Below are 24,887 nucleotides of genomic sequence, written 5' to 3'. Positions count from 1 at the left end.
CTAAAAGAGGATAGATTTAGATTGGAGATAGAGAATTAAATTTTCCCAATGAGGGTGGGGAGACACTAGCCAGGTTGCCCAGAGAAGCTGTGGATGACCCTTTCCTGGAAATGTTCAAGACCAGGCTGGATGGAGCCTTCAGAAACCTGACCTAGGGGAAGGTGTCCCTACCTGTTGGTGATCTCTGACCTGTCCAGCAGTGGAGCAGCCAGGGATGGGTCAGCAACAACAGCCCAGGGACCCGCGAGGTGCGCAGGGAAACGCTCCGGCCTCGGGAGCACCACGGTGGTGTGGCCACAGGGTGCAGCAACAGAGAAGGGACAGGTGCAACTGACGTGCCAAAACTGAAGACATTTATTAAATAAAGAAAAGGGGCACAGACAAAACAAAAAAACCAAAACATAAGGAAGCTGCTTCAGAAGACCCCGCAGTCTGGAAACCTTCTGGCCAATCACAGGCTGTTGATCTGCATGGCCACTCCCAGTCAGTCCCAGAATGCTTTGCTCTTTATGATATTATTCCTTGTGACTTCTCCCAAGACTTGGTGTTGGTGTTGGGACATCAAAGCACCGACTGTCTGCTGTGTGTCTGTGTGGTCAGCTCTTGGCCCATCCCCTCCAGGACAAGCTCCCACACCTGCCCATTGTAGTGGTGTTGGAACTAGATGATCTTTGAGGGTCCCTTCCCACCCAAAACATTCTTTGTTTTCTCTTATTCTATGAATAAATGTTTCAGTCTGAACCTCTGCATTTTTCTGCACAGGAGTTAATAAATTATGCAGCATCTTCAGGATGGTGTGGCAATGCAAAAGTTAGCTACTGATTTCTGGAAAACTCTGTTCAAGCCTGTGACAGTTTGAATTTAAGCTTCGTTTTGAGTTTTTGGGTTGAGAGGATTAGATCATATGAGAATTTTGTTTGGCTTTTCCCAACAAGAACAAGGCTCATTTCTGAAGTGCTGTTACAATTGGAGGCATGTCTCACTACCTGATTAATGTCTTTTATTTCTATTTCTGTAATACATAGGATTTGACCTGATGGATTCATTCAGTGTGAAGCAGATTTTTGGAATGAAAGAAGATGGGATTCAGAGCGCTTATGTACGGCTTGGAAGCTTTCCTGTTGTTCAGAAAACTGAGTGAGTACCCTGGGTTTTCACTTTACATTATTTGCCTTACATTATTTGGTTCCTCCAGGTTAGCTTTGTAGTAATCTGGTACCTAAAGGTATTTTTCTGCTTTGAGCAGCTGTTGCAGTTCAGCTGGCACAGAATATACACAACGTGGTCAGGAGTCTCAGCAGTAACTACAGGCTCCATATGGCAGAATATGAGTTGTGCTTGGTGTAGCTCAGTGGTTCTGAGGAGCAGTATCAAGACATTCACAAAAGAACTTAGGGCCACATAAATAGCTTCGAAAGGGAATATTGAATATCTCAGTCCCATTGAGATAGAAATTTGTTAAACACAAGAGACCACTTGCTGGCAAATGCTGTGACAGTCAGCAAATATGGATTCTGGCCTTGTAGAAGAGGGCCAGAAGAATGACGCAGTTTTTAATCCTGTGTCAATGTGGAGTCAGTCCTCAGAGTGTTTTAGGACCTAAGGCTGCCAGTTGTGTCACGGTTTATCACAAATATTTCTTTGGGTTGTTGCTTGAGCCCTGCTAGCATTAGCCTTGAAAAGAGTGCATAATTTCACTTAGTAACTACGAGTCATAGATTGAATTGTCATCATTAACATTTTTGCAGTAAATTTCTCAGTTCTGGTTTGAACTTTGCTTAAAAAAAATCAATAATACTTCTTTTATTTTTATGGATGAGGTCTGTTATTTTTTATTCTGTTTTTAGGTATTTTTCTCAGCTCGTTGCATTTTTGAGATTGCCCTTTGAATTACATTTGCTTGATTTTGCAATATTTTTTTTCATCATTGAACCAACAGGACTGATGTGCTCTTTTTCCCTCCCCCTCTTTCTCCATGTTAATACAATTTTATCTTTTTTTTAAATTATGAGATACTGAGATATATACTCTAGAGTCCATAAATGATATCAAGTGTAAGGGTAAATAGAGTCATGATCAGTGATCTGATTCAACACAGCCAGTAAGGACATCTTAGGTTTGGTATATGTCTAACTGGTCTGAGTGTGGGTGGAAATAAACCATAAACCTATTCCACTTGGATGGTAAAAAACCTATTTCATTTGTCTCACTGTGATCTCTGGGTTCTGGGTGATATTATAAAAAATTGAGCAATTCTTGGAGTATAAACAGGAACTGTCAAGTATGAGCTGATAATCTTCATATCACACAGCTCAATCACCACTGCTGCTGTGTCCAGCCTTATTTTCCATAATTCAGTAGGTAGAAATGGAGTGAATGACAGTTTGAAAGTCTGTGAAGAAAGTGTGATGGTGAGAAATCCAAGAACTGCAGTGTAAGCAGGTAAAATTAAGAAGTAGCCAACGACTGAAGGGATCATTCTCTGTAGGAATCTCTGGGAAATCAAAGCTTGGTAAAGGGTCTTTAATAAGGGTCATAGTAGGCTGAAAGGCAGTGGCTACTTGACATCAAAAACCAGCAGGGAAGCAGGGCATGGTTTTAAGGATGAATCTAATTAACCACCACAGATTACAGAGAGTTGTCCATTTGAATTCCTTTTTCAAAGTAAGGGTTGAAGAACTTTGTTGTTGCTGTTTTTGTTGTTGTTTTCTCAGAAAGACTGAGGGAGTGAAGCCAGAGCAACCAGCCATGACAGCTTTCCATCTGCTCAGATTACACCCATTTATTTGCTGTCGCTGTTGCCCTTAAAATAAGCAGAATATTTTATCACCCAGAACAATTAGAAGTAAAACATCCCTAATTTGTAGATTGAAGTGAATAAAATTCCTTTCAAATTATTCTGAAACATGGAATTCAAGGAGGACTTTTACATTTTCAGCCTTATGTATTGTAACTTTCACACTCCTGTGGTTTGGGAATGAACCCAAATGGATGTAACACCATGGAAGGTGTTTGCATATTTGGTTCATTTTAGCATTTCTATGCCAGGACTTTGAGATGCTGCATATAGGGTCATTGCTCACAGAAAATGAAATCTTGTAAAGCTGCTCAAAACTGGTAACTGGAATAATAAACCAAACAAAAACATCTGTCGTGGCTCACAGATAACCTCCAGCAATGTTTAGCAACTGATAGCAACATCTCATAATTAGGTATAAAATCATTGACTGAGTAATATATGTAATTCACTTTATTATCTGCTTAAAGGATTTGTATTCTTTTATACAAGCAATAGAACTTTCACAAAGTGCCAGATTAGCTGCCTGGGAAATGTGCCTACTCATCTTCTGATCTGTAACCTACAACTATGAACTTTCTTCCTCTTTGTGGTGAGGCATCATCTGTGAGCAAACAAACCCAGCAGCCAGAGCTTGACTTCAGTCAGGACACGATCACTGAGGGCGTCACAGGGCTCTGCAGCTGTCTGAGCTGGCCCCAGAGTGTGGCTGGTGGTTTTCCTCATGTAACTGGGGCTCTCCTACTGCTTGTTCATGGCTCCTCAGTGGATCTTCTGGCCAAAACTGTGCTGTAGGCTTCTGGTCTTGGATGTTCAGTCTTGTTTCTCATTACTGGTGTCTTGCCTAATGCCAAGATTTTGGTTTACCCTTTTGTTCTCTATCTCCTAGTTGTGACTCCAGGGCCTTCCTGCTGGCCATGTCCATCCTTAGTTTTCTCCTGCCTGGTCTGGTTCTGCCTGACTTGACCATGATCTTGGCTACCACCTCACAGAATTACCTGATGCTTGGCCAAGCTTTTGGTCATTATCTATTTGCTCTTTATATTGGCACAGTGTTGTACCAATAAGTCTTGTGTCGTTTAGGGCATGATAACTTGGTGTGTTTTTCTGTGTCTCCTGATGTCAGCTTTGACTTCAGTCAGCTGCCTTTGGTTTCTCCATGAGCTCCTGCCCTGGTCTCACCATTTGTCTCCTTCCAAGAGAACAAATTGTACAAAAAGCCACTGCAAACTTCCACACTGAAAATGGAACCTGTTGAAAGCTTCCTTTTTTCATACTTTTCCCAAACAAATATTGCATATTAAGAAGCACAGAGACAAAAAAGCTTGCACAGCTTAGAGAAGGGAAGACTCAGTGAGGGAGGATCTTACCCATGTGTATAAATATCTGATGGGGAGGAAGCAAAGAAGGCAGAGCCAGAATCATCTTAGTCATATTCATTGACAGGACAAGAAGGAATGGGAACAATTTTAATCAATGAAATCTGAACACAAGAAAAACCTTCTTTAGATGGATGATCTCAAGAGGTCCCTCAGTGTCTCCTATTTCTAACAAGGTAAAGGAGATAAAGCACAATGGAGGTGGAATGACTGGAGGCTGTTTTGGTCTTGCAGTGAGTAAAAGACTGTAGGGAGAGCTGAGAAACACAGAAAATACTGCAGCAAGCAGAGGAGAACAAGTTGTTCACATGGCCTCTTATGGAAAAAAGTTGTTTTGGGAAAATTAAATGACAGCAAGTGAGATTTAGGACAGATTGGATTTTTTTTACAGCATGTGGGACAAAGAAAGACAGGAAGAAATTACCTAGAGAGGATGTATCTATTCCATCTTCCATCACTGAGGTTTCTGAAGTAGAAGTCACAAAGATCTGCCAAGGATATATGAGACATATCCGTCTATAGCCTTTTCCTTTTCCATTCCCTTTCCCCTTTATTTCTTACTGTTTTTTTTTCCTGTGATTCCAAGAGCCTCTGGTGATGTGAAGCATGTTTAAATGAACTGGCTTTCTCCAACTTGGTTTTGCAGATTTCATGGGTTACATTGCATATTAGCAAGCTTAGCTGTTGTAAAATTGGTCAAATTGCTCAAGTACATTAACTACACTCTTCCTCACCAAATGTAAAAACCCTATTGATGTTGTTGCACTGAGTGTCTGAAATGAGAAGTGTTAATATAATTTTTTCCATAGTGTTATTATAGATGTAGGATCTCATGCTTATTATCACAGATAAAAGACCTTATTGCAAATTAAAGCAAGTGAGAAGGTTGCTATATATTGAAAACGAGCAATGGTTAAAGGAGTTTTCTGCCTTCTTGCTAATTTATTTTTTTTTTTAAGTTGTGATTCACCTGACCCTGTACTTGAGTTAATTGACTCTTAGACTAGCCTGCAGCACTGAGGGATTCTTTTGTCTTGGAGTTTTATAAGGACCTTTTTTGCAATCTATCCTGTTGTCAGAATTATAGAACAAGGAGCTGGCAGAATGCTCCCTATAGGTACCAGGCATCCAGCAAAGTTCCACAATATCGATCATCAGTTCAATTCAGCGTTGTGTGAAAGAAGAACATAAAACATTTCTGGGGACAGCAACTTCTGCTCTTGGATCCCCAAGTAAAGCTGAACTTCTAGATGCAGATAATTGTTAAGTGAGGAAATAAGTTAAAACGGCTAAACAAAGTTTTTGCTATTTATGTAGCAATGCAGCTCTGTAAAAGATACAGGGACCAATGACTTCAGAACCAGGTTTTATCACATCTTCAAAGCAATGAGACTGCCTTCAGATTTTCTTTTGGCATGAAACCTTTCTCTTTTGGGAACCTGCAGCTGGTTCCTCAGCAGCTTTAAAAATCAGTTGAGGATGGCAGGTAATGGGTCATTATGGCTTTCTGTCAGTTTAAATCTACCTGATGGGCTGTTTGTCAGCCTTGTGTGATGAGGTGTGGCCAGACTCACTGGGATGTTTAGGTACCTAACTCCCAGTTATTTCTCTTGGTAATAAACATCTGAAAACCCTTTTTGAAATTAAGCTTGCATAATGATTTTCCTGTTCCCAGCTCAGAGCTGTCCAGAACCATAAAATTGTTAAGTTTGTAAAAGCCCAAAAGATCACTGAGTCCAGCTGTTATGCTACACTTCCATGTCTACCACTAAACCATGTCCCCAGGTACCACATCCACACTTTTCTGTGAACATTTCCAGGGGTGGCAAATCCACCACTTCCCTGGGTAGACTGTTCCAGTTCTTGACCACCTTTACAGCAAAGAATTTTTTCTTAATATCTAGTTCAAGGCAATCCTCCTTCCACATCCTACTTCTTTTCACTTCCAGGTGCTCCTTCTCACCCTTCTAGTAGATTTGCTAACTTCAAGGCAACTGGGACCTCCCTGGTTAAAAAATCTAGTACCAAGAAGTGATACAGCTTTGTCTGCTCTCCTAAAGGAAGGATTTCTTACGGGAGCTAGTGGGAGTCTGGTTCAGTTTTCTTTTGTGTTGGAAGAATTCAGAGAGTCTCTGTCTCCCCAGAGGGAAAACCAACTTATAATGGTGCATATCCTGCAGGGGCACTATATACAGCAAAAGCCACATTAGTGGATGAAACCAGAGTGTTCTGAATTTATAACTTGTCTGAAAAGATAGGAGATTCAAAGCACAGATTAAAATATGATTGAGTATTTTGGCATTAGGAAAGACTGGATCTCAGCCTTTGCTGCAACTGCAAAACAGTATTCTGGAAATTTAGAGGACTTTTTGCTTTTAATACAATTAAAGGCTTCTAGTTTTATGTGCCTTGAACTGTGCCAGTTTGTGCATAGTGATGGATTATGTTAACCATTCATTAGGACCACATTTCATAGTTTGTTCTTCATTAATTACTGCCATTATGTTTTGCTTTGTATCGAGTGCTTATGCCTGACTGCTCATTTGTCCTGAAGCAAAGACATGATATTTGTGAAGGGTTTATTTGGGAATGATCACAGAAGCAGGCTGGCTTGGGCATGAAGAACAATGTTAACTGTGACTCTTCAAGTGGCAAAAGAGATGGCTTAGAGGCATTACAAATAAAGTTTGAAAAATCATGGATGATGTAAAAGATAGAAAAATGATAGGTTCATTGTGCTTTCCCTGATAAGAATCGAGTTAGGTCCTAAACAAAGAGGAGGAGGCTCATTATGCAATGGTCAGCAGTGGGTGATTCCTTGTCAAAGAGATGTTGTGAATGTCATAAGTTTATCTGAATTCAAGGGGGGGATGCAGAAGTCTGTATAAGATAAATCCATAAAAAACTATTGCTACAGAAATTGCATTTGCATTTGAATTAGACACATGGATTCCAAAGATCCAGAGGCATGAGATCAGTGTTTTTGTGTTCATTTTCATTCTTAGGCATCCAGTAATGGCTAGTAACAAAAATAATAGTGATACTGGATTAGTTATCTCCTGTCCCACCCTACATCCCCATGCTATGACAGGTTTTTATGATGGAGGAGAGAAAAACAGTGTTGGATTTTGGTTACTTCATGTGTTTGCTTATGCGCAGGGGTTGTGGTGTCACACTGAGTAAATCGTGCCTGATGTGTTTGCAATGTTTTATTTGAGAAACTTCTGTTATCTGGGGCTGACAGCTAAGGAGCAAAGACCTGAGCTGTAGTGCCTGTTTTGGGGCAGACATTATAATATTCGTTGCTGTAATTTGGTACATTTCGAGGGTTTTGAGTGTTCCCTGGCCATTCTCTGAAGTCACAGGTCTCCAGTGCATCTGGAACAGAAGAGAATTATTTACAGGTTTCATGAACAGAAGCATGAAGTGAAAAACAACATTTTTAACATGATGGATACACAGCTGCAGATTTCCATTATATTTTAGCCAATTTGAGAGCTTCACTATTGAATTGATGAAAGGGCTCCATAAAGGCAGAACCTGGAGGGCACAAGTTCATGTTCATCTCTCTTCAGCCTTTCAAATAAAGCAGATTTTTTAGGAACTATAATGATACTTTTAGAAAGCATTGCTGGGACATGGAGAGAGTTTTAGAAGTTCTGCTTTTCACTGTTAAGCCTGATACATCGCTCTCTTTCCCCTCTCCGTGCCAGGGATGTATTTCCACAAGGCCTGCCTGATGAATATGCCTTTGTCACTACCTTCAAATTCCGGAAGGCTTCCAGGAAGGAAGACTGGTATATCTGGCAGATTATTGACAAGTACGGCATACCACAGGTAAGAGGCTCTCTTGCAGCCAGCAGGAACAGCCCTTTCCTTTTTTTTTCTTTTTTTTTTTTTTTGCCATGAGCCAGTTTTCTTGCCTTAACCTCACACTTCTTCTTGTGAACTGATAAAAATCCTGTTACTTTTTCAGTGGATTTTGCTGCAAATATTTTACCTTTAATTCAAACTCCAAATAAATGTTTGTATATACCTTGGTTATTATTAGGATGCAGATAAATGTGTTAGTTGGAAAGGGGGGCAAAAAATACCATCCTTACTCTTGAAACTACTATTGAGTTTTCAGTTGTTTTCTTCAGTTCTGCTTAGGGAAAATACTTTGCCTTTTTGGAAGAAGGTTGTCACATGGATGTACTACAGAGCAGTAAGTTATGTCAGGTTTTGCACAGTCTTCTAGGTGACTTGTAAATGCATTATGGGTTCCTGCTCTGAGTGTGGGTGTGACATCTGTTATAGTTCCAAAACCCTGAGTCCTGCCTGCTGCACAATTTGATCTAATAGCTTTTTTTCAAGTACTCTCAGGTTCTCAGAAAAAAATACTGTAAGCATGTACTAAAGGGCTGTCTCCCTCTTAGCAGCTTGGTAGAGTTTAGACTTTTGAGGGTGCTTGAGGAGGGAGTGTTTTGGATGGGCTGTACATTTTTCTGCTCAGCACCAAATATAGTGGTGATGGCATTAACCAGGACTCTAAAGTGGGCTGTCAGCATGGGCTCACATAGTTGTGTAATTCAGGACTGCTGCTTTGGGACTGGTATTGAAAAGGATTTTGGGAACTCTCAGTGAAGAATAGGTGCAGTTTGAAGAATTAGATAACTGGGTTTGAGACAATGGTAAAAAGGCTTTATCATTTATTATCAATTATAAAGTTATTATCAGCTGCAACTTTGTTAAAGGAAATGTGATTTACTGTGCTATATGCATTCCTAGTTGCTGCAGAGTGAAAATGCGTCTATCACTCGGTATTTCTTGCAGGAAGTTTAAAACTTGAACTGCTTAGGTGTGGAGAGAGAAAAACACTCGAGATTTCCAGTAATAATTTCAAAAGTGCCTTAAATTATGATGCCAGAAGTGCCTTAGAGCCCCATGAGCCTCGTTTCATGCGGAGTCGGTCGTGGTTTGGCCGCTCCCTTGCAGACCTGCACAGCTCGCAGATGCAGACACTCCTGAGCCAACACTGATCCCAGCTGGCATTCCCAGCCAGCACAGTGCTCAGCTGCATGGAGAAGTTGGGTCAGATGTGGAGTCAGCGTACCCTGGGCTGCTCACATCACTCACAGCTCAGTGCCAAGGTGGCCCTGCAGCTTGTGGACACACCATTCCTGGCTCTGCCTGCTCCATTCCCTGCTGCTTGCTGGTTACTGCCTGACTTTGGTAAAAGAAGATACCAATTTGTAAATTAACTCAATGTTGCATGTCTTCAAAAACCTATTTTTGCCTGCTCTGTAGCTTTCAGTACAGAGGTTGGGCCGTAGTTTTCTGTTCAAAGCACCTGAAATAAAGTGTGGGCAATGCCACAGCTCAGCAGACTGGTATCATATGAGGCAGTGAGGTATTTTTCCATATCCCATGGGACATCCGAGGACATGTGATGGGAGTAAAGAGCCTGCTGGGAAGCAGTGGAGGAGTACATGGGGTAGAGGGATTCAAACCAGGTTCAGCTTTGGGGGAATGCCTTTGGGGAGGTGCCCATGACCTGCACCACCACCCAGCCATGGCAGCAAGGCGGCCTGTGCTGAAACCATGCCAAGGGTTCTGCTCACAGGAGGAGGCTTTAGCTGGTCATGGGTCTGCACCAAAGCCTGTGGAGCCCATCTTATTTACCAGCACAAGTGTAGGCTCCCTTTCCATATCTCCCACAAAATTCCATCCTCTGCTCTTTGCTTTCTCACCGCAGCCTGTGCCATCCCTGGCTTTGGGGTGTGGGTGATGATGGAAAGTAGCCGGGAGGAAGAAGAAGGCTTTGTTCCTCAGCAAACCCGTCCTGTTTGCTTGCAGGTGTCGATCCGGCTGGACGGGGAGAACAAGGCTGTGGAGTACAACGCCGTGGGGCTCACCAGGGACGCCGTCAGGGTGGTTTTCCGAAACGCGCGGGTCAGCGACCTGTTCGACCGCAACTGGCACAAAATCGCCCTCAGCATCCAGTCCAAGGCTGTCTCGCTGTACATAGACTGCAAGCTGGTGCAGGTGCTTCCCATTGAGGACAGGGAAAACATTGACATTCAAGGAAAGACTGTGATTGGCAAACGCTTGTATGACAGCGTCCCCATTGATGTAAGTACTGTGCTTGCTGATTGGAGCTGGATAAAGGTTCAGCTTTGGGTTTGCAGCCTGTGAATGAGTGGGGTTATGCTGTAATTGACCCTTTTCCTGAGGCAGTGTTGCTGAAATGTTACCAGTGTTACATAGCTAAGACAGATTGTCACCTTATGATGTACAAGACTTGCTGTATGTGAGACTGTATCTCCAAAATAGCGATCAAAAATGAGAAGTTTATTTCATCTTTCTGTCTAGTCAGAGAATGTGCTACAGTTAGAAGCAGAGACAAAATTGTACACAAATATAATCAAACTGGGTACTGAACTACACAGAGAAGTCTTCATCTGATCCTGGCATTATGAATGTTTCCACAGGTGATAGAAAGAGATTGGGGAAAAAAAGGAAGCTTGTTAACTCAAGAGAGTTGTGATATATTCTCCATTCCTCAGATATTAAATGACCCTTAGTACAAATGAACCAAAGTCAAGACACACAGGCTGATTGTCCAGCAGCAGTGTTACCCTGGTATAATTTATGTGTGATAGTTTGGTATTTCAGACTTGTATAATCTTTCTTGGCTGTGCAAAATGGATGGGACGTGCATATCAAATGTGTTTATAGCATTTCTCACACAGAAATAAATGGTCAGAAGATGCAAGGCACAACAGGAGGAAAACAGACCTTGTGTCTAGATGAAATTCTAGGAAAGATAGATGTGGCCAGGATATGTCTTCTCAGACAGAAGTTTGGCCAGAACATGGGGCTTAGCATGAAAACCTGCACCAGAATTTGAATAGGCATTTTCAGGGTCTTATTATCTCAGCTCCTGTAGCATGCTGAGGTATTGGTCTATTATAGATAGGGAAAGATAGAGATTGACTACAGGATCCACAGAACCACTCTGAAGTTAGCACCAGCTGGTTTTTGTTTGTGTTTGCCTGCTCTGTTTGTGTCCAAGCAAAAGGACAGAGGGTCTTTAATAATTCACTGTGTCTTAGACTGCTGCCTCCCTTTGTCTCCCAGTTTGATCTTCAGAGGATGGTGATTTACTGTGACTCCCGGCACGCCGAGCTGGAGACCTGCTGCGACATTCCGTCTGGACCAGTAAACTCCTTTTTGTCATTTATTCATTTTCACGTGAACACTCTTCACTGAAATCTATTACATAAACCAAGGAATATGTGGCAGTGTGGGATTATAATTTTTGTTTAATAAGGGTGATTGAAACCTCACTGTGTAATTGGCAGCGTAGCAGCTCCAGAGGAGGGCCACTGCAGAGGGATGAGTATGAGGAATTTGAAGTTTCCAAGTTCCTCTTTCCTTGTCAAACTGTCAGGGGAAACAAAACCCTGAAGTGATGATAGAACAACAGAAATGCAGCATGAAATATTCAACATGTTTCCCACTGGTTTTATTTGGAAACATCTAAAAACAGTGCCAACTGCAGCTTATTTTCCTGTGCCCAAGTCTCACTAGAAACTTCCACCCTCCTTTCACTCTTCTCCCCTCAGTCTTGGTTAAAGAGGTTCATTGTTCATTTTGCCACATTTTCCCCTATTGCTTGGATGAATGGCTTTTGTGGGATTTCATTCCTCACAAGGACACATTTGGCTGTGTGTTACACAGTGGTGCCTGTGGGATTTGTCTAAAGTGGGTGGAAGGGGAAACTTTCCAGCATCAAAGGCTTTGTCCTGACCTTGGGTGTTTGCAGTGCCAGGTGACAGTCCTGACGGAAGCACCTCCCCTGGAAGTGAGGCCCACTGTTGGCAGTGAGCAAGTTGGACATCTCAAGATTTTCAACTGCTCCTGTCCTCCTGGACAAAAGGTGAGTGCTGAGATGAGTGTGTTTCATTTGGGATGTCTGTAAAGGTAAAGGAAGTTTCCCCGGGTGTTTTCTCGTTACCTAATTGAATGATTCTGGACATGCTGGTAGTCCTGGTAACAGCACTGAAACAAAGTGATTATTCTTATCTAGCTCAGTTATGTGTATCCTTCTTCAAATAAAACAGATTATGAAGATAGATGTGAAAAAAATTGAAAAAAATCTCATGGCTTTTAAAAGTAATGTGCTTGCTTTCTCTGGCTCTGACTGGGACCTCTGAGAAACCAGCTTCGTTGTCATTGCTCCTGAGGGCATGTCAGCTTTCTTCTCTGCCTAAACCTGAAAACACTTTTGTTGTCCTCCTGTCCTCCTAGGATCAGGCCCCTTGCTTGAATATAAAATGAGAAGATAAGTTTGATTAATCATGTCTTTTTTATCTTAGGGGGAGAGGGGTCCACTTGGCTTTGAAGGTCCCAAAGGTCAAAAGGTCAGTAATATCTGGTAGTTCATTTGGTTAAAAAATACAGCAAGAGCTAGACAATTTCAGAGTAAATTGAGGATTTGAAAATTTTGAGAAATGAGAGTCAATTTAGTATATGATTAAGTTTAGACAGCTTTGGATGAGCCTGGGACTGCAGAAGTTTTTTGTGATCTTTTATCTTTAATTTACGCTTGCATTTAGACTTCTCTTTTGCTGCTTTATGTCATTCTTAGAGTAAATGTGTTGCAACATCCTTTCCAGCAGCTTCTAAACTGCCATTTTTGCAAGCTACTCTTATTCAACTATGTCATGCACGGCTTCCATGGCAAGTCACCTGGAAACAGAGGTGCTGCTGCCAAGCTGTGCCTTTCTCAGCAGTAATGCACGTGCATAGTTTAGGTAGCAGCCTTCCAGTCACACTTCAGAAAGTTTCCTGAGACTAGGAGTAAAAGATCAGTCTCAATCTTTTATCCTTAGCAAGACTGTCTGAGTAATGATGTTAAATATAGGCCACTTCCCTCAGTATTCTTCTTCCTAGATAAAAGGGTAGGAGAGTGGTTGTGATGTCTGCTTCAAGTTTCACAGTGCAGCCTTTGTATTACCCTGCCTGTTCTGCAGGTCTCTCTGATATACACATGTGTGCATTCAGCATAAACACATTTTCCTTCTGTGCCTGGTTACAGACCCATGAGGCAATAGACTCAAAGGGAGCATTTGTACAGGAAGAAAACAGAGTCACAACATGGCTGGAGAGGTGAAAGTTGGTGGTGTTGGTGGTTCCCAGTTTTACTGTGTGCGAAAAGATGTTTGGGGGAAAAGTTATATTCAAAACTATTTGCATCTGAATCACTTCTGCAAACTGAGTCACTGAATTTATACCTGTTTGGTGAAAAACTGAATTGCATCCCATCAAAAGTCACTCAGTTATTATGAAAGACTGTGGAAGGGGAAAGGAATAATCTATGGGTTTTGGAGGGTCAGACATCTTCATTGATGTGGGATCTTTTGGCAAAGCTTGGTCTGCTGTCTGCAGAGAGAAGTTTAGGAGATAAGAATATGCCTTTTGGAGACTGGGATGAAAGAACATGGGCTCATTACTGCTCAAATGTGGCTGTGCAGACAAAGGTTCCTTATGCCTCCATGTATATATAAATAGGAGCTTTTTATTTTAATCCATGACAGCTTAAATAGTGATGGGCTATTTTAAGGAAATAACAGCAAAGCCATGACTGTTGTGAGGAGGTTGTAGAAAAGACAATAGTGATAACGATAAAAGGGCCCTGCAGCAAGATCCCATTGTCTTCCCCTGCTTTGCCAAGGTCTGTGTGCTGCTGAGGGTGGCTCTGTGTGTCACATGGGTCAGTACTGGGGTGCAGGACACTCTGGTGGAATACAGAGGAGTGTGTCTACAAGCACAGCATCAGCAGGTTTTCAGGAACAGGCCCCAAAAGATCTGCCCCACTCCTGCAGATGTGAGTGACTTTTCCCTGGCTGAAGAGGTTTGAGACTTGTACACAGATAAGGCAGGACTGTGTCACAGTCTCAAGGACATGGGGATGATGCCATATAAATATGGGATCTGACAACAATTTAGTATAAATGTGATGATTTGAGACAAATGATTTAGCTTCTCTATCTGCTAAATAAGGTGAGTAGTAGGTTTTTCTCCCAGCTTGCAACGATGTTGTGATTCAATAACATATACCACTCTTGACAGCAGTTTTTACATTGCTATTGCCAAGGACCAGCTTGTCACAGTCCTTGCTCTATGTTCGAGAATGAATTTTAGCTCTTCTTCTCTCTCCTTGCAACATTACTGAGCTACCTGGGCTAAAATCTTGCCCTTGGCAAGGAATTCAGTGCTTATTTGCAGCTTGCCAACATTATCACCTGGTATTTATTAAAGAAAGATGATGTGGTTCTGATCTTCTCTAAGTTTTCGAAGGCAGGGAGAAACAGGAGAGCTTGCAGTTATCAAAAAAGTGGAAAAAATGTCTGGGAGATAAACACCTCTGCCTCAATGAGCCACACTGCCAAAGTGAGGGTAATGCATGGAGACACAGTTGATGTGTTTTGGAATGAGATACGGTCAAGGATCGTATTGGGAAACAGCTAGGCAGGAAATAGCTGTGGCAGAACTGGCTAATATGTCTGAGGCTGGGTCCTATTGATAAATTTTAGATGCTAATGACAGCCCAGTCTGATGTATTTTCCTTGCACAGTCCCTCTGCAGGCTGTGTTGTTTGCAGGCAGCCAGGATGGCTGGTTGGGGCACTGGGCTGATGATCACCAGGCTGCTTCTCTCTTCCAGCACTTGATCCAAGTGTAGACAAAAATCCTTGCTCTGTCAGATGTGTTTTTGCCCACAAAGAAATTACAATTCTTACCTGCCATTGTGAAGTTTGTGAAGTCCAGTGTATTAGACAAGCTCTGGTAGGATGTATCTTTTCCTCCAAATAAGAAAGGCTTCGTACTTTCAGTGACTTATAAGAGATGGTCACATAAAAATTTTTATGAATTTTACCACAGCTTTTTAATTGACCATGACATCATTTTTGTATATATGCTACTTGCTCTGTGAGTTTTCTTTCTTTCAGGAAAAAACAAAGCAGAACGGTTCTGCTAAGCACGTTTGTTTTTTTTTTGGTTTTTTTTTTTTTTTTTTTTTTTTTTTTTTTTTTTTTTTTTGAGGAGTCATAGATCAGGATAAATTTGATAGAAACACAAAATTAAATCCTGCTGTGGCCCATGTGGGGAGATTTGGGGAGAGCAGGGGTCATCAGACTTACTGATGCTGTGGTGGTACTGGAGGGTCCTGCTCCAGGTGTGAGACTTTTTCAGCTTGATGTTAAGTTTGTACTCAAGTCACAGTGCACAAATAGGTGAGCATATTGCATTTTTAAGTGAGAGGTGGGGTGCTCAGCACATCACATTTCTGGTTTGCACATTTTGGGTGAGAATCAGGAAGGAGCTGGGCAGAGGTGTGTGGGCAGAGCCCTCTGCTCCCCAGCAGCTCCCAGTGCTAGAAGAATTGAAGGAGCTGGAGGCAGCACAGCACATGGCCTTAAACTAGTCCAAGTAGTGGATATATCCTCTGCTGGTCCTACCTCTAGTTTTGAGACTAGGGCACTGTGTGAAAATGATTTATGGGTATTTTTTCTGCACTTGCTGGGTTTGGCACCACCTTAAGTTCTGTATCTGATTAATATTTATGAAAATTTGGATCTTCTTTGATTCTTTATCCCTTTCACCCCTGTCCTTCTTAGGAGAAAAGTGAAGAAAAAGTTTTGCTTGTTTTTTGATCAACAATTTTTCTCTTTTGCTCTCTATGCATGTCCTTCTCCAGTTATAACTTTTCCAAACATCATAAATTGTACCTTTCCAATTGTCTCTTTTCTATGTTACTTTCCCTCTCTCCCACTGGAACAAGCAGGAAGAATGACTGTGTGTGCTGCACACTTGTGGGAGGGAAGAAAAAGGTTAGCTGATACTGAAAATTTAGTGTGACGGAAAACAAGGGGTTTGGATTGGAAAAAAAAAAAAAAAAAACAACCAAAAAACCTCTAAAATCTTAACAATATTTTCAGATTATTTTTTGCACATTTTTGGCATGTACCCTCTAGGCCTTCTGGAAAGCACCTTTGCAAATATTTCCTCTCTTAGTAGAAAATAAGGGCTGTTGAAACACTTCACAGGAGAAAACTCTCTGCCTTGCCAGTGCACTCCAAAGGCTTCTACCTGTATTTTCATATGAAAAATAGAATAGAAAATCAGTCTGAAAATGTGGATGTTCCAGACATGCAATTAAGTACACCCAGTCGTTAGGGCAGGAGCTGAAATCTTGGCTGTAGAGACTGGTGGAACCAAAAGTGTCCATCATTTCAGTCAAACCCTTGTTGCATCACTTTCCTTCTATGTCTAAGAAAGGAATGAATTAAGTATGTGATATTAACACATTTTCTATTTCAAGGGAGAAAGAGGCATCCCAGGGCTTCCTGGACTCCGAGGAGAGAAAGGAGAGTCAGTAAGTAACAAATACCCAATGATTTTGCTAAAGGAGATGAAAATGTAAGTAGTTGTTTTCTGCTTTACGGTGAGAACCTGCTCACAGCGTTGTGTGCCCTCGTCAAAGCTGTTCCCTCTGCTGGACCTGAATCCCAGGAGGAACCTGGCACTCACTGGCCTCTCTTGGAGAGGGCAAATGGAGGTTTCATCCGTGGGTACAGCTGATAACTGACTTAATACTGCCCTTCTAATTAAATATGTAACTTGGATGCACTTGATTACCACAGCTGCACAAAGAAGATGCAAATATCTCTTGACTTTTTACAGACCAAGACACAGCCTCCCCCAGCTGTAATTAATGCAAATGCCAGGCTGAGATTTTAGGCAAAAACTCTTTAACCCTATGTAAAATTCATTCCAGGAAACATTGTTGGCAACTTTGCTTTTGGAAATATAACATCATGCTCTTCCATGAATAAAAAATGTTTTTTCTGGCTGCAGTGGGAGAATTTGGGATAAGTTTTTAGTTTAATTTGTCACTGAATTATTATCAATGATTTATGCCCAAAGAAAATTGCTTTCCCCATAGTAGTTTTGAACTGACTTGTATGGTATATAACGAGAGACAGATCTTGGATGCATAACAAGGAAAACATGAAATATGTATTTTGTAGTGTTGTTTGATAACCTTGTTTTCAAATTTACATTTTCCCCTCTTTTTTTTTTTTTTTTTTTCATTTCTAGGGCAAAGCCTATGGCATAGGAGTAAAAGGAGAAAAGGTAAGCTCTAATCCTTCACTGGTCCAACAAATGAGTTGCTTGCTGTTGCCTGCTGTAGTTCAGAGGTTGCTTTTGGATTGCACAGGATACAAAAGACATGACACAGTTGGATCTTTGTCAGGAACCTTTATGTCTCCTTCTGCAGACAAGCTTTGAGTGTTCATTGCTTTCTCCCCTTTGTGTTCTTTGAATTTCTTTGTGCATTGACCATGGAAAATCTGATCAAATTGAAATCATAATCTTTGCTTTGTGTAAGCAGCAGTGAGTTTGTGGAGGATAATGCACTAAAGAAATTGGCCGGAAGGATGAAAAACAGAAGGAAAGCATAATTTTTAGTTTATTGAATTTTTCAGCAGGATTAAATTTGGCTTATGAGAAGTCTGTCATAGTCTTTCTTCCAATTGGATCTTTTCATTAATAAACTGAATGAAAAAAGCTGGAATATTTTTTTACTTCAAATATTAGACAGGACAGAGAAATAAGACTTGGAGGTTAAAACTGAGGATATGAAATAACCACTGAAAATTCCTGTATCTGTCTTGGAAAACTCTTTCATTGGTGATCAACAGTGGGAAACAAGTAGCAGGACTGGATTAATTTGCATTTTAAAAAGATGGTGATTTCAAGGCAGTTTTGGCTACAGACTTTCCATTCTGCACAAAAAAAAAAAAAAAAAAAAAAGAGTCTCGATGCCTAGACTTCAGAAGAGAATTAGCTCTTTCTGTCTGTAGCTCTGTATCACACCTGGCTGGCTGAGGGTGTTTTCCTTATGATCAAAATGAAATTTCAAGTTGCAAGGAACAATGGAAAAAGATTGACGGGGTAGGAGACGAACATATTAAGGAAGAAGTCAAGGTTCATATTGAAAATGAGATTAAGAATCTGTTGAGATGTTTTTCAGGGAATCTGTGGCTACTCAATTGCTCAGAGAATTTCAAACAATATTGGATTGTGATTGGAAAGGAAGAATGCTGCACTAGAGAGAACATGGCATTTATGCCCATTGCAGCTTCTTATTTTCTCTTTCTATGGTTATGATATATTGATTGTATATAGTGGTAATTCATCATGTGAAATTACAATCGAAATGCCAGTTGCTCATGACAGGAAATTTTATTGAGCCAGGCTAGAAACATGGGGGCCATAAAAACCACATCTCTGCATTCAGTTTCCTGCAGTCTTTCCACTGACAGACACTATTCGGCCTTTGAGACTCAGGATTCAGCCTTTGGAAACCAGCTCGTGTTTGGCAGGTGGTGAGAGCCAGCAGTGTGGTGGGAAACATGATGTTTATGGTAATAGTTGTGTTGTAGTTGAAGCAAGTTCTTGTTTTCCTCTGTTTTGAACACTGCAGAAAAATGTCAGAAAATATCATTCCATCTGTATTATTTTCATGGACAGAGAAATAGGTTTGCAGATCTGGAAGGGAAAAAGCAGAGAGATGTCACAGTAGGTGCAGAACTTCTTCAGCTGGAGTAGCCAAACAGCACTGAGTGCCCAAAGAAATGTTTAGGCTTGGAGGATGCTGAGTTTATGGTCAGCTTGTTGTGTTTATTTGGTAACTCTGCCAGCTGGGGCAGCTTGTTCTTATCTATGCAGGGAGGGTTTATGGGACCCAGGGTTTTTGTGCCCCATGTGCACCCAATGGCTCAGTGTCAGTGCTGTCCCTGATGCAGGGCAAAGATTTATCAGCTCTATGTTGCTAGCTTGATTAAAAAGAGAGCCTCAGGATATAGAATCATGAAATCATAGACTATCTCAGGTTGGAAGGAATCCTTATGGATCATCTAATTCAACTCCCTGCTCCTTCCAGGACTACTTAACCTAAACTGTGTATCTAAGAGCACAATCCAGATGCTTCTTGAGCTCTGACAGGCTTGGTGCTGTGACCATGTCCCTGCACAGTCAGTTCCAGTGCCCATGAAATAGCCAGAGCCACAGGGAGCAGGGCTGCAAGTGCCTGCAATGCCAGTTACCATCAAATTAGAATAACCTATGAAATTACAACCTTCCCAGAGAGGAGAACACCTGGAAGGAGAGGATTCACTTGTCTCCTTTGTTTGCCTGCTGTGCCACAATGGCTGCACGAGCAGTAATTCTTGTTTCTTTCTTATTTTGGCTGTGACAGGTTTGTTTCCTTGATTTATATGGATATGAGCCAGTGATGGAAAGCTGGATCAGGGATGCTGGACTTTACTAACAGCTGCAGTCTGTGTGATTGTTGGCATGCGTGTGCTGTGGGATCCTTTAAAAGGACGAGGCTCACATCCTAAATCTTGATGGAACAAAGTGTTCTCACCTTTGAAAAGACCGAGATGACAAGATTAAAATTACCCCCTTACTATAGTCTTGCTCTCCAGCTGTGCCAGTGCCAAACACCTGTCAGACCATGCTGTTGCCAAGTACTGTTTGTATGGCATTTATGTGAGGTCTGAGGCATTTGTCAGAGAGAAAATCCTGTGCTTTTCCAGAAGGACAGGAGAGGTACTGGCCTTGCTTCTCCAGGTCATCACCTTGGTTATATCACCAAGTTAAAGCCAAAAGGATGCTTGTATTATCATAGATAACATGTCAAGCACATCATTAATGGCAAACCCCAAGATAATAGCATCTGTGTCTGAAAACCTAATTCATATTGACATGAGGACTTGTGTAACTTTTAAACCCAGGAAACTCACTGTGATGGTTCAAGCAGCAGCCTGGCATGTCCTACCAGGCCTAAATAGCTCAGAATGACAGAGCATGCTCTTTTTTGTACAGAAACATGCATATGCAGCCAAGTTATTGTGCACACATATATAAAAAAAGAAAATACCATAATGCGTCTGCAGGTGTCCTTGTAAACCACTCTCAAGTGGATTTCATAGAGAGGTGGGATTCACCTATTGCTGCTCTGTATTTGATCTTAAATATCCATTGTTGACTGTTGCCTTTCAGCCCTTGGAGTTCTTAATCCCTTTCACATTAGATGTAGTCTGTCATATTTCTGCTCATAAATCTGTGTCCCTTTACTGTGTGTTCACTATTGCAAATGATTCTATCTGTTGTTGAACTGATGGTTATACGTGGGTAAATATCCAATTCTGTAACATCATCACCATGAAAGGGAATGCTTTAGCTTTGTTCTGGAGGTTATTCAAGTGGCTATCTGCTAAACCAAATAGCCTGATTCTGGAAGGGTTATAACTCACATCTCACATCTCTATTGATTCAAGAGGAGCAGGGGAAGGAGAGGAGTGAGGGCAGCAGGAGCAGCTGGAGATCATTTTTGAGGATGATTCAAGCAAAAGGGGGTTTCAGTAACTCGATCCAAGTCAGAGAATTCATGTCTGACAAGGGAGGTTCTGTAGAGCATGAGTTCTGCATTCCTGGGGCACAGCCATCCACATCATGAGCCGGCCCTCCTAATGCTTCCATACAGAATTTAACTGGGAAGCTCTCAAAAACTTCTGTCTTTGTCTTGTAAAGGACTGAGCATTTTGCAGTGGTGCTGAGACACCCTTCCAGCTTTCCAAAGGCCAAGAGCAGTGAAAAGGTTCTGCAGGCAGGAAGGTGCCTGTAGATGTGATGACTTTAGGGGGAGTGAGACGCAGATCTGTCAAACTTTGCAAATTATTTTTCACTTTCTTCTGTTGTAAAACTGAAGGGAAGGCAAACCAAGCTACCTGATAGCAATTTTAAAATGAACAAAATGAATTTGCTTTTCATCCAGCAGGTATTGAAACACCTCTTTGCAGACTGTTCTGGAGGTTAAAATTTTGTGTTTGAAACAGTGCATATAAGTTAATTAGAGAGAGACATCTGTAAACCTCTGGTGAGTACAAGGACATTCTCTGCTTCAGGATGTCAGTGGAGCTCTGCAAAATGTAATTGGTGACAGGACAGAAGGTTTGAGAAGTCTCTCCTGAGGAGAACTGAGGCAGATGGGCCAGGAGCTCACTGCACCTTTGTTTTGACTGCTGGTAGCTGTTCTTAAGACTTTTGTATAACTCTTGAGTATTCCTAACACCGTCCTTGCCCAGAAAGGGACAGAAATTTCCATTGTTTGTTCAGGGATTAGATCAACACTAAGCCCTTCACAGGTGTTGAAGAAGAGTAGGAAGCATGAGAAAGGTGTCATTAAACAAATGGATCAAGTAATCACTACTATGATTTTTCCACAGGAAACCAATTAATCAGAGGAAAAAACTCTAACCACGAGCACCCATCTTTTGCAGAGGGGGTGAATGAAGGTTTCATTATGTTTTGCACTGGGACCTCCCTCACTAATGAGTTTCCAAGAGTATCCAGGCTTTCCTTTTGTGCTTTATCTGTTTTCCTTCATGCTAATAGTCACACAGGCAGCAAAGAATATGAGAAACAACTTTAGCAGATAAAGTCTATATTCTCCTTGCAATTTTTTTTCATGCTAATGACTCTGATAAAACGCAGAAGGATTTTTATAGTATTTCTAAGGAGAATAAAATCTCTGAAGTGGATTGGCTTATTAGAGATGCAGTGACTGCAAGGCCAAGCATAGAAAAGAAAAGCAGGCAGATACTTCAGGCTCTGGGCAAGACTGTAAGACATCCCAACCTGGAACTTGGCTCTAATGACCTTGAGCAAAGCAGCTAGTCTTTGTTCCCCCAAAATTAAGCTGAAGAGCCTCTTTCCCTCCAGGTCTGTATCTCTTGCCCACTAGATCCTTCAAACAAAGGCTTTGCTTCCCCTTCCCTTCTCTTCCAAATTGGAGTTATTGCCATTTTTAAGGCTTCTGGAAAAGCTGTGGAAATCTGCTGTGTTAGATACAGTGTCTCCACACACATCTTCCAGATTGGAGTTATTGCCATTTTTAAGGCTTCTGGAAAAGCTGTGGAAATCTGCTGTGTTACACACGGCCCTGTGCCCTGTCTGCCCGGAGGCAGCTGAATATACCAAAGGCCTGACCTGAAAGCCCTGTTACTTTTTACCCCTGTGCTGTGCTGTCAGCAGGACTTAGCAAATTAGCACAAGTACTGTGCCTTTAGATCAGGGATGGCCAGCATCCAGCAACCTGGGACACAAGAAAATGAGTGCAGCTCTGCTTGCAAAAAGTGCTGCAGGCTGGTTCAATGGAGAAAGAGAGCTTTCATCTGTGTGTGTTTTAAGGGATGCATTTTGGGACCAGGAGGATGGTGTGTGTGATTTACTGGCAGGTAAAGCTCACACTGGCAGGTAAGGCTCAGGCTGGAAATGATATTTTAGACTCAAGGGCCAGAGGTGAAAGCTTGAAACCAGCTTCAGTACAAAGGAGGGGTAGCAACCAGCTTGAACTTCTAATAGCAGGATGTGTTGTCTGAGCTCTTAAATGATGTGGGGCCTAAGCTTACATGAACCAAGAAATAGTCCTTATTCCTGCAACTTCCAAATAAAACAGATTATCACTTCAAAAGATATGTGTCCTTTTCATTGCTGAAATGGTGAGCCCAGTGCAGGGAAGATGCTCCAGTGAGGTTACAGACCTTACTTGGGCTGCTGTGGTGTTCAGGTAGTGTGACCAAGTCCCCAGGCTCACAAATGCCACCCAGTTTACCCAGGACTGGAGAGCTGAAGGGTTTCCCCAGAGAGGTTAAGGCAGACGCAGGCTGCAGGAGCCTTGGCACATCAGCATCCATGCTGGCTCCTTCAGTGAGCGCTTCTTGACAGTAACAAAATGGGAAAACATCTCCAAGTTAAGAGATAATATTGAGTTGAAATTTGAAGACAAAACAAAACCCCAGTGCCCTGTCACTGATGTTCCCTGGAGACAGTGGCTATGGAAACACTGCCTCCTCAGGGTTGAGTTCTCGTGTTCTTAGTGCTCAGGTCTTCTTATTTTATTGCAGAATAAAAGGTAATGTGAGTAAAACTGACCTGGTAAGGCAAAGTGAAAGCACAATCTGCAGGGACTTTTTATATATATGTTTTGGGTTTGTTTTTGGTTTGGATTTTTTTTTTTTTTTGGTGCTGGAACTGTTCTTTGGCTCAGAAACTATTCTTAGCTACTGAGTGCTGGTTAAGAGCACTTAAACTCTCAGTCCAGCACTTAAACATCTGTATAATAATACCTCATGTACTTCATAAGGCTGTCATGCAGTTCACTGGAGTTTTTCATATCTGTGATTTCTTGTCAGAATCCTCACATTAAAATGTGAGTTCTAGTAATTTTACTATCTGCGTTGCTCATTGTGTTCTGAATCCTCTTGTGTATGTGCCCAATTTTGGTCTGCATGCTGAGTATTTTTGTGTTCCCTTAACTGTAGTTAAAGCACATTTTTCAGAGATAAATAACCATGGTTTGATGGAGTTCTTTTTCTTAACCATAATTAGAGGGTTTTAGATAAATTCAGTGGGTTTCTGTGACCCAGAATAACAGCTGCAGATTGCAATAAACAACTCAAAGTCAGCTCACATAGTTATTGTGATTGTGACAGCTTAATTCTCAGCAGTATAAGAGTGCTAGTAACTTGGTTCCTTTTTTTTTTTCCCTTACATAAACTTAGAAAACATGTATTTCTTTTCAGCACTGCTCCCTGGCTGGCAGGTACATTGCTGGTATGCAATGACATCTACTGGCAGCCAGAAGTTTGCAAAGTCTCCAGCACTTGTTTCTTTAGAGGATTTCTCTGCCAAGATCCACTGGCAGCGAGGAAAGGAAGCATGTGAGAGAGATTTGCCAGCTCCATGTTTCTTCTGAAAATAAACAGGGAGGGTATCTTGATTCAGTAATTGATAAATCTTGTTGTAGTGCAGGATGCTCCTGAGAGAGATATTGTAGTGGATAGGTATGGATTATCTGCCTGTTAGGTGGGGAATAACACAGCTTTCCCAGCAGCCTGGAGCACACCCTCTGAAGTGCAGCTCATAGCCCAACAAATCTCAGAGCGCTGAAGCATCACACAAAGCAAGTTGCTATCACTGGTCCATCAAAGGTATCCTAAGCATTCCCTGCCCTTTTTCCTGCTGGTTAATCTCTCTAGTTATGCAGATGGGTTTTCCCCTTTCCACTCATCAAAGCTCTTGCTGGACTGTTCCTGGTTTTGTGGTGGCTGAGAAGGTGCAGGAGCCTTGTTCATGGGTTCCCTGAAGGGGCAGGTAAGGGCAGCTGAGACAGGGCAGCACTGCATTTTATGCTGTTCTTGACTTGCCAAAGTGCAGCTCTGGACACCTTTAATTACCTGTTCTGGGTCTCTCACCCTTTTTCTTAAGCACTACCTTGAGATTTTGTGTCTCCCAAAGCCCACAAGGCCTCCTGTCTCTGGCATTGGCAGGAAGATGGTGTTTTGGGTCTCAGACGCTGCTGAGTAATAAATGTACACATAGTACTAAGTGCCAGATGAGGAAAATGTGAGCTTTTTTCATGACAAAAGTTTGCATGTGGACCCTTAGAGGTTGTTATTTCAAGGATATCTGATACATTTGGTATTGGGAGTAGTTTGGGTCTCTGGAGACTGAGGTTTTTCTGTCCTTGACACTGGCTCCAAGGAAGATCTTGACCAGAGCTTTTCCCCTTCCCGTACACCTCAG

The 24,887-nt window shown here is 41.8% G+C and overlaps 1 protein-coding gene across 1 annotated transcript in view; it reads left to right on the top strand.

The window, feature by feature from the left end:
• COL22A1 (collagen type XXII alpha 1 chain) overlaps positions 1 to 24,887 on the top strand; it is a 228,447-nt gene that overhangs the window by 82,038 nt on the left and 121,522 nt on the right. The window contains exons 5-12 of the mRNA XM_041420805.1: positions 1,026 to 1,137; positions 7,890 to 8,013; positions 10,015 to 10,290; positions 11,299 to 11,379; positions 11,987 to 12,100; positions 12,540 to 12,584; positions 16,549 to 16,602; positions 17,328 to 17,363. Coding sequence (XP_041276739.1) covers positions 1,026 to 1,137; positions 7,890 to 8,013; positions 10,015 to 10,290; positions 11,299 to 11,379; positions 11,987 to 12,100; positions 12,540 to 12,584; positions 16,549 to 16,602; positions 17,328 to 17,363 — 842 coding nt within the window. The remainder of the gene's footprint in view (positions 1 to 1,025; positions 1,138 to 7,889; positions 8,014 to 10,014; positions 10,291 to 11,298; positions 11,380 to 11,986; positions 12,101 to 12,539; positions 12,585 to 16,548; positions 16,603 to 17,327; positions 17,364 to 24,887) is intronic.

The sequence above is a fragment of the Onychostruthus taczanowskii genome, unplaced genomic scaffold (assembly GCF_017590055.1).
Source record: "Onychostruthus taczanowskii isolate IOZ18803 unplaced genomic scaffold, ASM1759005v1 scaffold66, whole genome shotgun sequence".
Taxonomy (NCBI): Eukaryota; Metazoa; Chordata; class Aves; order Passeriformes; family Passeridae; genus Onychostruthus; species Onychostruthus taczanowskii.
The sequence above is the reverse complement of the archived record's forward strand: the minus strand, read 5'-3'. Positions and strand labels throughout refer to the sequence as shown.